Below are 13,898 nucleotides of genomic sequence, written 5' to 3'. Positions count from 1 at the left end.
ATTTAGAAGATAACGATTCTTTTCAAGTTCAAATGTCTGTTTTGTAGACTTTATACAATAATTTTCGGTTAAATTACAAAAAAATCATTAAATTATCAGTAAGATTATAAATGAGTCACTAAATTTTAAAAAGTTATAAATGGGTCATTGAATTAACCTATTGTCACAAACAAGTCACTCTCTGGTTAAGTGCGTAACAAACGCTAACTTTTTATTTACAATTGAGTAACCTAATATTGTAACAATTCATAAATTGAGTGACCCGATTATTACAATTGATAAATAAAATGACTTGAACGTAACATAAGGTTAACATTTGTGTTATTTTTAACCGCAGAGTAGCATGTATTATTGCTACTATCGTAATGTATTACTAGTGGTGTAAACGAACACAACATTTGATGAATTGTCCGTGAACCATTCGTATAATGTTCGTTTATATTCATTTATTAAGCTAAATAAACGAGTACGAACAAAATTTTTATGTTCAATTAATAAGCAAAAGAACATGAACAAAGGTGTGTTCGGTTTGTTTATATTCACGAACAAGCTTATTTACTCGATTTTCTTTTTCATTTTGAGTTCGTTTAAATATTGGTGAAAGCATTAACTAAACTGAACACAGGGTGAACATTTGAGTTCAAGCTGTGAAGCCTAAGGAGTTTAAGGACCAATGGTATAATTTCACTATTTTGACGAATATGTTGAAACAAACATGTTCGTTAATGCTAAACAAACATGTTCGTTAATGCTAAACGAACGAACACAAAAAACTTCAAAAATAAATAAACACGAACATGATGTTAAAAATTTAAACAAATATAAACAGAATATGAATACATTCAAAAATAAATAAACAAACGTAAACATAGTTTTATTCGTTCAAGTTCAGTTTATTTATACCACTACGTACTACTGCTGATGTTTGCGGACATAGCGTAAGTCACTGGGTAAACTGCGGGTTTAAAATAGGGTATTAAGAAAGTGTCTCAGCATTTTATATTTGAACCATTGGATGCTTGGAACAATGAATTATCCTCGAATGTGAAGCTGAATAATGTTTAAGCTTTGGGAGCTTGAGACTTGACCACAAGTTAAGGCCCCTTCAGCCAATGGTGCACCACAACCAAGCACAAGTCAACACATGCAACTATGCAAGCTTAAGGGACAGAGAGCTAGATATCTATTTTTAATATCTGACTTGACTCGATCATATAGACATTTTTACTTTACATTTAACCGTAGTTGAATCAAATTTATATATGTTTTAAATCGATATCAACTAGTTTGCTATCACATAAGTCAAGTTTACACCAGAATTTTTCTTCTTCTTCATTTCGACTGAGTAATTCCTAAAATTTTCATTACAACGTATCCAAATTATATTATAAACAATTACAGTTTCTCATCAGAACTTTAACAATGTACAATGAGTTTTCTGGGACTGGTATGAAGTACGTTTCTGTAATAATGGTAGTTGAGAACTGAAACCTCGGCTTGTGGACCTTCTTGAATGTAAACAAAATTGCAGTCTGCATCAGGCTTCAACACTGCAAACCATTGTGGAAGCTCATATGTGTTCTTGACTGGAGTTGGAGAAAGACCCCATAAAGGCCCCCTCAGATCTTCCACCGCCACCTTCAAATCTGTTATCGGCTTTCCAGATATGTTCTTAATTACCACCTTGTGGCGGTAGTAAGTTGTTTTCCCAACGTTCCATGTGCTGGTAATCGAGTGTAGGAACTTAACCGGTGTGCCTGCTGCAGAATATTGGCAAAACCCAGTTTATAAGAATTTGCAACTAAATAAATAAATATATTTATATATAACGATTAACCAAGTCTTTTATATTTGGTGTTCACTTTTTTTGTATTCACCTGGAGATTTTGTGCTAGGAATATGTGTTTCTGGGTGATGGTAGCCTGTGGATGCTTGGGCTGTTGTTGGTCGTTTATGTTGGCCTATATTTCCGTATAGGCTTTCAAGCTTAGAGAAAAGGCCGACAAGCGGTGCAGTCCCGGAAAGTGTAGGCTCAGTTTGCTCATAATTCGAACGATCATCGTTGAAGTCGTCGTTCTGATCTGGTCCACCCACCAGTGCTCCATAAACGACATTTGGATCCACTCCGGGGCGGCGGTACCAGTCCTCAAATCCACCAACACAGCTCACTAAAGAAGAAAGAGCTGAGATCGAGGCAATCGAAGCGCCACGGTGGTGAACGTGGATCGGATATTTCGGTCCGTAACCTACCAAGTAGCTCATTGACACGGGGTTTTTGCCCAGAATGTAGTCGGCCTGTAAGACAAATCCATGTATTTCAAAATCCGCATCCATGTGAGCATTTGCACGCGTGCATGCATATGCATACCTGAGACTTAGCAAAGTTTAGAACTTCTTGAGGTTGAATTTGGCCATCAGGACAATTGAGTTTCGCATTTGCTGCAGAGAGATAATCAGAGTACACAGCAAGAAGAAATGCTGCTGTTGATGCATATTGCAGATTGTTCCATTCACGAACATACATTAAGCCTCCTGATTTACAAATATAACCACATAAATTATTTACTTGTTTTCACAATAAGGCAGACAATACATACATACATAATTACATACATACCAGGGGTGAGGAGGGAATTGTAGCCATCATTCTTTTGCAGGCAAGCACAGGCAAAGTAATCTGCTTTGGCCTGATATTGCTTTAGTGTTGAAGTGTATGCACCTCCTTTTTGCTCCATAAGCACCTGCAATGGCGCCACCAATCCTTATCTGTATATTTTTTAGTGTAATAAACTAATAATTACTCTAAACATCAAATAAAATACGGGAAAAACGAGTCTATGTTTGCATCATTCGAGTAAAAGATGACAGGAAAACAAAGAATCGATTGAACTCGAACTTCTTTTACCTTTGAAAGAAGGATTTGCACACCAGCATACTTGTTGTCCCAAGAGAACTCTTTGACTGCCCATCCCGTTCCTCCCATATAGACAGCATTGTCCACGACATATTTCAGATATTGTTTCTCGCCGGTTGCTCGGAATAGCCAAGTCGCAGCCCACAACAGCTCATCCTTCAAAGAAAAAATTCATTGAGAACAATGAACATCTGCACATAATAGAGGAATGCAGGATGAACAAAGATAATATATTACTTACCGAATAACCGGACGATTTATAAAACTGCTTAGCACACTGGATGGAATCATCGTATAGGCCTCTAAATCTGTCAGCAAATGAGAAAAGCTGCGAAGATTGAAACGTTAGTGAAAAATGTGTACTAATAGAATGATACAATGCGACTAGTAGATGTTTGTTTACCTGCTTGGCATGGACTAGGAGGAGATCCGAGTAAGAAGAGTTGTAAGGCTTGAAAGCTATAGAAGCAGCAGCCAAAGCAGCAGCAGTTTCACCAGCAAGGTCCGAGCCAGGATGATTCTGGTTGAGCTTGTAAGCCGTTCTCGGGGTCGTCATGTCCTCTGCACGCTCCCAACAGTAGTGATCGGAGTCCCCATCCCCAACCTGATCAAATCGTTGATCATCATATTAACAAACTCTGTTTTCTTACAATATTGTCATAACAAAAAAATTCCTACCTGCCCCCAGAGGACATTAGGTTGAGTGTGAGCCTTGATGAAGTAATCCGTGCCCCATCGGATCGCCCACAAAGTATGTCCCATTTGGTTTAGATCAGTGATTTCCTTCATGTATTCAATAGTTCCCCATGCGAGCATCGTAACAGTAAACGGCATCGGCAACCCGAACTTCACATGATCCCCTGCATCATAGTATCCTCCCACCAAATCCACCTGCATTATCATCCCATCAATCATCACCAAAACAAGTTCGAAACACACGAGTTCTTACTTCAATCTTTTCAACTTACTCCTTGAAGAGAACCGTCCTTGAGGCCAGAGTCACCTCGCCACTTGGTACGCTGGTCGAACGGCAGTTTACCTGACCTCTGTGCCTCGAAGAACTTGAAGGTCTTGTCGAGAGCTTCACTGTAGTTGAATCCGGCAACAACGATGGCTGCTTGGATTGCCAACACCCCAACCAGCAGGATAAGGCGAACACCAATGAAGTTGTTCATAATTAGAAGAATGAACCTAGATTAAGCTTAAGTCCTGAATATTATGACACAGACAATATTTGTCTGAAGCTGCTTATGAATCTTTGGTCTCATTTCAACATTGCTTTTATAGTAGAGATTTAATGGGGGAAAAAACATGTTTGAAAATTTGTCTGAAATCGATTACATGATTATAGTGGTAGCCTCCACGTTTTAATTCCAACAACCAAGTAGAGCTTTTCACGTTCTATATTATACTTTATAAATGTACGCAATACGTGTGCGTGTAATATATATATATATATATATATATATATATATATACACACACGTATGCATGTACGTATATGTTTAAAGGTTGACAAAATAATGCAATGCAGTATTCTATGGAAGATCCTGACCGGAAATCAAGCGTTTCAGATAGCAAAAGAGTTTTTTTTTTTTTTTTATATAAAATGAAAAAAGAATTGATATGAATATGATGATAGAGGTCAGTACGGACGGATCAATGTTTGAATTATAGGGGTTAAATTGCTTAACTTTAGAATGAACGAGAATTTAAAACAATAATAATAAAGCAAATTAGGACTTAATTCCATTAATTTTAAAATTGAGTGATCTCATAAAGTAATTAAACATAAAAAATTGAGAGTTAATATTTAATTTCATTAAATTTAAAACTAATAAGGTTCTGTAAAATAGTAAAATCATAAAAATTTAGAAGGGGCAAGAACTTAGTTTTAATAGTTTTAAAATTATGTGATTTAAAATACAATTAAACCATTAAAATTGCGTACATGTGAAAATATATACTCAACTATATATATAGTAATGACTTTTTAATACTTTAATTATTATCATATATATATATATTAAAAATTAAATAATCAATGTTCGAATTTCTTTATAAACAAACAGATTCTATGTTTTGTAAGTTAGAATCGAATATTTAAATATGTATTCATAAATGTATATAAATTTAAATAATGAATATATGAAAATATTTATCCGTATTTACTTCAAGTCTATAATAAATGATAATTTTAATATTTAAAAATATAAAATTAAATAAAATATTCATAATATCTGAATTCGCAATCCAAATTACCTTATCGACCTTAGTGATAATTGCAGGCTAAGCCCAAAGATGGTATTGGATCTTAATTTGAATAATAAATTATATCCAGTAAGATTTTGACGCTTGAAATTGCCCGCGTAGCCATTGATAATCCACCACCACTAACCGCCATTTCGGATAAGGAAGCCGCACAAAAACAAAACTCTCTGACAAAAAACCAGAGCTCTCAAACGCAGCAAAAGGAAGAAAGCAATAAGGGAACAACAATGACAGCAATGCCCAATCTTCAAGTCACCGATTGCTATTCTTTCTTCGCTCCTCGCCTTCCCCACCGCCCCTTAACGCTACCCCATTCGCGATTCATCGCCAAGGCTTCTGTTCAACAACCCCACCACCATTCTTCTTCTGCTTCGCCGCCATCGCTCGTCAACCGCAGACAGATCATATCTCAAACGGCGTCCCTCGCGACTCTCTCGACTCTCCCACTGCCGGTCAAGTCCGAGGAAGTTTTGTCGGAATGGGAAAGAGTCAACCTTCCCATCGATCCCGGTGTTGTCCTTCTAGACATCGCCTTTGTCCCTGATGACTTGAACCACGGTATTTCTTCTTTCTTTCACTGAGTCTTTAATTTCTTATTTGTGGGTTTTGTTTTCTTAGTTTATTTTTGTTTTGTTTTTTTAAAAGGATTTTTGCTGGGGACAAGGCAGACTATTTTGGAGACAAAAGATGGGGGAAATACATGGGTTCCACGTTCAATTCCTTCAGCTGAGGATGAAGATTTCAACTATAGGTTTAACTCTATTAGCTTCAAAGGCAAAGAGGGTTGGATTGTTGGTAAACCTGCAATTTTGTTGTACACTTCAGATGCTGGAGAAAGCTGGGAAAGAATTCCATTAAGTGCTCAGCTTCCTGGAGACATGGTCAGCTCTCTATCTCATCACTTGCACTAAGTGAGTTAAACAGCATTCGGGAATCGGAATAGCGGCTGCTATATAACAGTAGCAGCGGTGGCCAAAACTGTTATTGTCGAAAATAGAAGTGTAAAGCGAATTCAAACGAATAGTGGTGGATAGCGGATTCAAATTCTATTCCCGTTATTGTTCCGATACGGGAATTTTTTTAAAATTCCAACATTCCGTTGCGGCAATTAAAATTATTATGTTTCATAGTAAGTTGTGCAAATTAAAAAAATAATATCGGCGATACCCACATTGACCGCAATAGCATACGATATGTCTGCATCCGCAATAAACACAACGCGACCGGAAATTTGACAGCAACCGCATTTTAAATCCCATTTGCCCCATATTATGCATTTCATTTTTCAAGTAAAGGGTGCATGTTTTGGTGCTATTTTTTGCATTAAATTTAAATGTTATTGTCAATGTATTTGTAGCATTTGAACTCTTGAGTGTGCATATATGGGAATATGGCTATTCTAAAGATCGGTGATTCAAATGACTTGGATTAAATCATCTGGGTTTGTGCAGGTATATATAAAGGCAACTGGTGAAAAGAGTGCTGAGATAGTGACTGATCAAGGAGCAATATATGTTACATCAAACAGGGGCTATAACTGGAGAGCTGCTGTTCAAGAGACTGTCTCGGCTACTCTGAATAGGTGTGTGTCTGTCTAAAATGAAGTTTAAGTGCATTGCTGTTTTAGATAACCTTTGTTGTAGAGGGTTTTATAGTATGAGCCAATGAAACAAAAGTTTAGGTGTTGAAGAAAGTATATATCTTTTGCACACCGTAAATAAATATAATCATTGCTTTCATGTTCATCTTTATGTTGATGTGCTCCCTCAAGTTTGTTATAGTTTTATTGTACACCGTTTACAATTTAAATGGAGAAATGGCTTAAACAAATTGGATTGCCATGAAATTAAGTAGGCAATATACCCTTTCTGTGAAGAATTTCCATAAGATTATTACACGGTATTAGTGGAAACTACTTACATTGCTCCGTTACTTCTGCAGAACAGTTTCTAGCGGTATTAGTGGGGCAAGTTATTACACGGGAACTTTTAACACTGTGAATCGCTCTCCAGATGGACGATATGTGGCTGTCTCAAGCCGTGGAAACTTCTATCTTACATGGGAGCCTGGACAGGTATAACTCCTTCTGCATAGTTGTTTTCAGAGGATTTAAGGAAGCTGCCTCTCTTTTGAGATCTTCATACAGTCATACTATATGTATGTAAAGAAACATAAAATATTATTGCTACATAGGGGAAAAAAGAAGAAGTAACAGGAGAATGCTTCTTCGTAATAAATATTGCTAAAAGTTGAAACATACTGCTAGCAGTCATGCCTCTATATGTTCTTTGGCACATTACTGAAACTATTGCATCATCTTACTCATTCCTCATGCATGGGTGGTATTGATTCTTCATTGGTGAAATGCAAGGTCTCGTGCACTTATTTTGTTAATGGTAGCGGACAACATTTTAGGAGAAGAAGATTTTGGTCCTGATGTGTCCTGTTGCTACTTATTATTCTGTTTTTCAATTTGGTCATGATGTGTCCATTTATATTTTACAGCCATTCTGGCAACCACATAATAGAGCAATTGCAAGAAGAATACAGAACATGGGATGGAGGGCCGATGGTGGTCTTTGGCTTCTTGTACGTGGAGGAGGACTTTTTCTTAGCAAAGGCACAGGGGTAAGAGAAGTGATAACTTCCCCCATTTTGTCATGTAAATGTTTAAAATGATCTTGAAGAAACTGTAAGAAGAATATACAATTTCATAAATAACTCCTCAATTTAGCATTGGTAAATATGGTTTTATTTGAAAGAGTTTTCAGCTTCCTGAAGGCTAAAAACCATAGGTTAGTTCTCATGTTAAAATGTGACTTTTACCTTTTAACTAGGCTTAGAAAGAATGCAGAAGTGCGGAAATTGAAAAACATAGGTAACGTCGAAGGTTTTCATTTAGGACATTGAATAAACTAGCATGATTTGCTTATAAATGTGATTCTTAATTGCTGAGCCTGATATGATATCCACCGAACTTCATGGACCCAAAGAATGAATCCCCGACTCTTTTTCATGAATGTAATTGCTTGCTAACATTTTGCACTCCTTTAGTAATAAAATCTGAATACTTTCATCTGATATTCTTAATACAAGCCCCTATCATCTTGATTAGTTCATGCTTTTTAAATTGGCACCAATACCTAGTTTCCGTCATTGTTTTTGTTCACTTTAATTCCTGACGTTCCAGTTAACAGAAGATTTTGAAGAGGTCCCTGTACAAAGTCGTGGCTTTGGCATTCTTGACGTCGGTTATCGATCGGAGGTAACTATTATATCCTTAGATATTTGCTACACTGTTTTATCCAGTTCTACAGTGAGGCTTCAAGGGAATCTGGATGAGCAATTGCAGCATCAAATTCCTGGGTTACTGGTGTAAACCTAATGTGGAAACATGCCCATGCAACTCACATACATGTTGCATATATGTATACACGTATGCTGGCATATCCATTGGTACGAAAATACTGTTTTACCACATGATATGTGCATATCAAGATGATAGCATTGTGTACTATATCCCATCTAGCAGATTACATGAATAACGCCCTGGCACTTTGTTCTAAGGGTGCGACCAAATTCTATTCTAAGGCTTCTTCCTATAGTTGTATAGGCATTTCCTTTTACCCTTTTATATTTCCGAACTCCCCTAATCAAATTTTGATTGTATAGGATGAGGCTTGGGCAGCAGGGGGCAGTGGGGTCTTGTTGAGAACTACCAATGGTGGGAAGAGCTGGACCCGTGACAAGGCAGCTGATAACATTGCTGCTAATCTGTACTCAGTGAAGTGAGTCTAATCTTACTAAAAGCTTGACTACTTTGGTTTTTTTCTAATTTATTTTTGGGTTAACTTTCGACTGCTATTATCATTAAGATCTGTGATCCTTTTGGTAGTTAATATTAGATCTTTTTAAATTCATCTCTTAGTAAACTTAAACCAGTGACCGTGACCGAGGCATTGATGAAGTCAAGCATGACTTCCAGAAAACCTTCTCCATGCAAACAAAGCCGTCACCAACTAGGCTTGTTGTCCCTCGGTTCTACACTTTCTATCTTGACCTAAAGTCAACTTTCTTATGGCTTAATAGCCGGAATGAAGAATTTTATGTTTAGGGGCTAGGATAAAAGATGATCAAATTCTAAATATTTGTGGGTGCCAAAACCGGTTTTTAACCATGTTAGAGTTCAATAACATACTTATGCTTAACTGTTTCTAATTTTTCGATATGTGCCAGACATGGGTTTTTTTTTCCCGAAAAGAAAAGAGTCCGAATGACATAAATAAGCATTATTCTTAGATTAAGCTTACAGATTCTCAATTCATGATTTTCAAACTGAATCACTACTAAAAGAAACTGAAAAAAGGAAGCTATATTAGATGTCCAATGCCTTCATTTTCCCTAAATCCTTGAAGTTTCTATCTTTGAATGCAATTGATATCTCAATCTTATATGCAGGTTTATTAATGACAAGAAGGGATTTGTGCTCGGTAATGACGGTGTCTTGCTCCGGTATCTTGGATAAAGCTGTTATCCATACATGGTAATCAACTCGATTTTTATCCATTAATATCCTATACACCACGTATTCTCCCCGGAAAACAAAATCTACAAGTTTATGGTAAACATTTTGCAGTAGAGAAGTTAATGGCATTTACATTCGAATTCTGCAGGTGTTCAACAATGCTTACAATTTTGTATAGCTGATTTACATTACTTTCTTGGTGGTGATATTAAGAGGGAAAAAGGATTTCCATTAATGAGATTATGTTCTCTTTTCTGTGCTTCTCTTCTTAGTCAATTCGATTAATGTATTTACTCTTTCCTGTAGGTTTCTGCAAATGCTTTGCAGAGTGGAAAGAAAATAACAAAATGTTGTATCTGTTTCAAGAAAGTACTATAATGTTGTATCCAATATATTAATACATGTGTATTGGGATGTGGAATTACTATAATCCTCTAAATGCTTGAAGTTCGTGAAGAACAATGGTTTGGTTCGGTTAAAAAAACCGAAAATCCGACTTAATTGACCGACCATGTATTTTTGAACAAATATTAATCGAATTAAGATTTAATTGCTCACTAAAAATAAAATTTAAATTATTGGTTTTAAGATTCTTTAAAGACATTTAAAAGATATTCACATGTTCTTACAATCATTGTGGCAAATGTTCAAACCTTACACGTTGACGTTGGTGCATTAGTCCTTGGTTTGACTAAAAAAAGGGCCCATTTGGTTCTTTAATTTACGCCTTGTTTTAGCCTTTTAAAAAAACTCATGTTTCATTCTCTTAAGCTAGAGAGTCCATTGATGAGACCACTTTCCTATTTGGCAGAGGGCATTTGCTTGATGAAGTCAATGGGAAAGTATAATATTGCTCATATTTTGGGATATTTATGGGTTGCGTCGGGTCAAGTTTTTGATCGATCCAACCTAATTTTGATTTGAGTATTTTGTCTGTCTAGTAGTTACCAGACCTCGATTTAAGGGGACTCTTTCCAATCCAAAATTTAACTTAATTTTTGAAATAAAAATTCACATCCAATTCGACTCAATCCTATATATGTGCATATATAGACATACACAGAGACAAATTCTCATCTTTATTAGCAACACTATCCTATTGGAGGATATCAATTTATTAAAGAAAAATAACATACGAGTATGTTACATCAATGTCATTAAAGGCAATGACCAGAGTATAAACAAAGTTACAAATTAAATAACTCGTATTAATGTTTGAAAATTTTGATGACCAAAGCGAAAACATTCTAAAATTTTAGTAACTATGGGTATAGTTTACCCTCAGATTTTTTTTAGAAGCTCTTATAGTATTTGACCTAAAATATATAGCAAAGTAAATCAAATAAATGAGATTTTAATAATATTTTCTCTTTAATTATAATTAAAAATTTACTGCATATAATTTAGTTATTGACGCGTTGGTTGGTTTTATGAAACGTGATTATTTAACAGAAAAAAATATATTCTAATTATAAAATATAATCGAATCGAACCGAACCGAACCGAGTATTGACCGACAAAAGGGGTAGCCAGGCTGGCAAAGGGCCGGCTGTGTTACCGTGGGAGCATTCCCACAGTAAGTAACACGTACCACGCCAGCCAATAATAAATACTCATTCAAGCTTAAACCTTTTCTCTTTGCCTTTTTATCCTGGAAATATTGAAACCCAGGATCTTGGATCTTTCAACCCATCTTCTTTTGACTTGGTTCTTCATTTCTCTTTAGATCTACGTTTCCTTTAATTGACTAAAAAATTCCATATTTTTTCTCTTTTTACTTACTTTTCTAAGTTCGATCTTTTTAATCTTTCGGTTCCATTTGGATTCAGTTCGATCGGGGAAAAAAAACTTGAATTCTCTCTTTCTGATACTCTAGACTCGTTAATTTTGGGTTTAATCGAAAAATAGGAAGGAGAATCAGACGTCGAACAGTGGGTATTGATGAAATTAGGGTAAATAAATTGGGGAATTTTTGGGGTGGTTGGCTATGCAGATGGAAAGGGAGAGGCGGACTAGCATTATTAATGGGAACTACAGTTGTCATTCGAATGGGAAGTATAGTGGATTTTGCAATGATTACAGTGTTTCGGGGAATGGAAAACCTCAAAGTTTATCCACTTCTTCGTTACCCGGTGCCGGTTTTATCGAACATCCAGTTTCCCGGTTCGACACCCTTGCCGGTGTAGCCATCAAGTACGGCGTTGAGGTAATCAATCAAAATCTATCCATCCTTGTTTTAATTATTTAGTGTTGTTTTTGTCTCCTTATAAATGGACTTGCTTGTATAATTTTGGGAAATTAGTTGAGGAAATTGAGCAGTGTTAACCTAGAAGTTATATCTAATTATTTGAGTGTTTTATTGACAATTGTTGTTGTTATGGGTTTGCAATCTTCAGGTAGCTGACATAAAAAAGATGAATGGTCTGGTTACTGATCGTCAAATGTTTGCTCTTAAGACGCTTCAGATCCCTTTACCAGGGCGACATACGCCGTCGCCTTGCTTGTCAAATGGTTCCGAAACATCAGGGTATTATATCTTCTTTAACTTAAGAATTTTAATTAAACTCTCTTAACTTATGCATGAAGATGGTTTCTATTTTGCAAGTTTTGAAGTTATACTTGTCCAACACAGTATTCTTGTTTGAATAAGTTGGAATTTGCGTGTAAAGATTACCATCCGACTGTTAATCACGTCTAAGTAGGTGCCTTTTGGAATATTTCCTTTTCTCGGCAGCAGTTTAATTTTCCTTAAGAATGGATATAGTTCTAGTCTCGAGGGAAGGTATCCTGAAGCTTAAGACTTGCTAAATTTTGCGAGGAAACATTTGTGTGGGACTTCGAGAGTTTATCTCAGATCGAGTTTTAAGTGGTTTGGTGTTGGATGGCTCTCTGCATTATTGTTCCCCCAAGTCTCTGCAATAGGGTTCAGAGCTTTTATGTGATGCTGTAATAATCATGGCATAGGTAGCAATGAGCTGCAAAGTGTATACTAATGTATCTCTTGGTGGAGATGCTAAATGTATATACTTGGAATGTTGTTTTTCAATTAAACTCACTATGTCTGCCAACTGTTTGCAGAGAAAGCAGTGCCAGCCAAAACTCAGGTCCAGATTTGCCTCCCGGTTTGCGTGACTCATTCCAGTCATTAAGACTGAAAACTCCTCCTCGAAGGGTCTCCCCGGCAATGAACTCGTTACAAGGTTACTATGGCCTTAGACCGTCACAAAAAAGTGTGTCATCTGAAGGTTTTGAGATGGCTGTATACAGAAAAGGAGAATCTCGTTATCTGGAGGATGGTCCATCACTCAAACTGTCCTCTTATTCCGATCCACCTTTGAGGCTTCAACGGAAGTGTAGAAGCGTGACCAATGGATTTTATGACGAGAATGGTGAAATCACAGCAGATATCCTTTCCGCCGGAGAAGCTAAAATCGGTGATCCTGATAAATCAAATGACAAACTGATGCGGAGACGGCAGAAATCCGAGTCCGACTTCACCGCCCGCACCCCTGAAAGGCTAATGACAGAGGATAACAACAACAGTGGGGGATTTTCAACAATAACAGGGAAATTCTTGGCACAAAGATCCAAAGCAGCAACTCGCACTAATTCAGGAGCCGATGCAGAGTTATTTGGGTTCAACACCGCACCAACAGGCCTCGGAGATGGTTATGTGGTCGATGAATTTGCTACGGTGAGGAAGTCATCGAGCACATCAAGTTTTCAAGATCAGGACAATGGTAGTCTGTCATCCCTCTGGGCAGCATCCAAATGGAACTTGAAGCCTGATTTACAAGCTCTTTCAACCGTAAGCATTACAATGCCAATGTTCGATGGATTGCCAAAGCCAATATCTGCGCGTAAAAGCAAAGCGGCACTTGATTAAAACTACGTTCCGTCGCCTGCATATATTACCAAATTTTGACTGCAAAATTCGTGAGGCCGCCATTGCTAGATCTTCGAGGAGTTTATTATACTGATACAGAAATGGACAATAAGGGTTAAAGACAATGAAGTCCGATGACACATTAGCTTATTTTCTGCTAGTTTATTTGAATTCATATACATATATGCACGACTTTGTGTAATATATTGTTCCACATTTGACCAATTTTTCATTCAATGTTCCAGACAGATTTACATTTTCCTTCACTGTCCAATCATTGTGCAATGTTAAATTGGGTTTTA

General features: G+C 36.7%; 3 protein-coding genes across 3 annotated transcripts; 2 read left to right on the top strand and 1 right to left on the bottom strand.

The window, feature by feature from the left end:
* Nucleotides 1-1,416: 1,416 nt before the first annotated feature.
* On the bottom strand, nucleotides 1,417-4,089 carry LOC120215050 (endoglucanase 5-like). The gene is made up of 9 exons (XM_039212841.1): nucleotides 3,883-4,089; nucleotides 3,593-3,805; nucleotides 3,318-3,518; nucleotides 3,156-3,242; nucleotides 2,906-3,070; nucleotides 2,618-2,741; nucleotides 2,369-2,532; nucleotides 1,878-2,295; nucleotides 1,417-1,760 (listed from the first exon to the last, which is right to left on the bottom strand). Exons 1-9 carry the CDS (start codon nucleotides 4,087-4,089, stop codon nucleotides 1,417-1,419), a joined length of 1,923 nt encoding a protein of 640 aa, XP_039068772.1.
* A 1,205-nt stretch (nucleotides 4,090-5,294) lies between these two features.
* LOC120215013 (photosystem II stability/assembly factor HCF136, chloroplastic-like) lies at nucleotides 5,295-9,967 on the top strand. Its single transcript, XM_039212821.1, has 9 exons — nucleotides 5,295-5,743; nucleotides 5,831-6,066; nucleotides 6,637-6,767; nucleotides 7,127-7,259; nucleotides 7,691-7,813; nucleotides 8,376-8,450; nucleotides 8,858-8,973; nucleotides 9,644-9,728; nucleotides 9,859-9,967. The coding sequence occupies exons 1-8, from the start codon at nucleotides 5,413-5,415 to the stop codon at nucleotides 9,708-9,710; spliced, it is 1,212 nt and encodes a 403-aa protein (XP_039068752.1). The 5' UTR covers nucleotides 5,295-5,412; the 3' UTR covers nucleotides 9,711-9,728; nucleotides 9,859-9,967.
* A 1,394-nt stretch (nucleotides 9,968-11,361) lies between these two features.
* LOC120215012 lies at nucleotides 11,362-13,710 on the top strand. Its single transcript, XM_039212819.1, has 3 exons — nucleotides 11,362-11,916; nucleotides 12,107-12,237; nucleotides 12,789-13,710. The coding sequence occupies exons 1-3, from the start codon at nucleotides 11,698-11,700 to the stop codon at nucleotides 13,594-13,596; spliced, it is 1,158 nt and encodes a 385-aa protein (XP_039068750.1). The 5' UTR covers nucleotides 11,362-11,697; the 3' UTR covers nucleotides 13,597-13,710.
* The last annotated feature ends 188 nt before the right edge of the window (nucleotides 13,711-13,898 follow it).

Source organism: Hibiscus syriacus, unplaced genomic scaffold (genome assembly GCF_006381635.1).
Source record: "Hibiscus syriacus cultivar Baekdansim isolate YM2019G1 unplaced genomic scaffold, ASM638163v2 tig00110109_pilon, whole genome shotgun sequence".
NCBI classification, from domain to species: domain Eukaryota; kingdom Viridiplantae; phylum Streptophyta; class Magnoliopsida; order Malvales; family Malvaceae; genus Hibiscus; species Hibiscus syriacus.
This window is presented reverse-complemented; position numbering and strand designations above follow the sequence as displayed.

Bases quoted from the DNA above. Each gene is read 5' to 3' on its own strand.
- LOC120215013 (XM_039212821.1), top strand. From the start codon at position 5,413: ATGACAGCAATGCCCAATCTTCAAGTCACCGATTGCTATTCTTTCTTC. The intron at 7,814-8,375 runs GTAAGAGAAGTG...CTGACGTTCCAG, and splicing joins TTCTTAGCAAAGGCACAGGG to TTAACAGAAGATTTTGAAGA. The intron at 8,974-9,643 runs GTGAGTCTAATC...TCTTATATGCAG, and splicing joins GCTAATCTGTACTCAGTGAA to GTTTATTAATGACAAGAAGG.
- LOC120215012 (XM_039212819.1), top strand. From the start codon at position 11,698: ATGCAGATGGAAAGGGAGAGGCGGACTAGCATTATTAATGGGAACTAC. The intron at 11,917-12,106 runs GTAATCAATCAA...TGCAATCTTCAG, and splicing joins CCATCAAGTACGGCGTTGAG to GTAGCTGACATAAAAAAGAT. The intron at 12,238-12,788 runs GTATTATATCTT...AACTGTTTGCAG, and splicing joins AATGGTTCCGAAACATCAGG to AGAAAGCAGTGCCAGCCAAA.
- LOC120215050 (XM_039212841.1), bottom strand. From the start codon at position 4,089: ATGAACAACTTCATTGGTGTTCGCCTTATCCTGCTGGTTGGGGTGTTG. The intron at 2,742-2,905 runs GTAAAAGAAGTT...GCGCCATTGCAG, and splicing joins TGCAAATCCTTCTTTCAAAG to GTGCTTATGGAGCAAAAAGG. The intron at 1,761-1,877 runs GTGAATACAAAA...AATATTCTGCAG, and splicing joins TCCTAGCACAAAATCTCCAG to CAGGCACACCGGTTAAGTTC.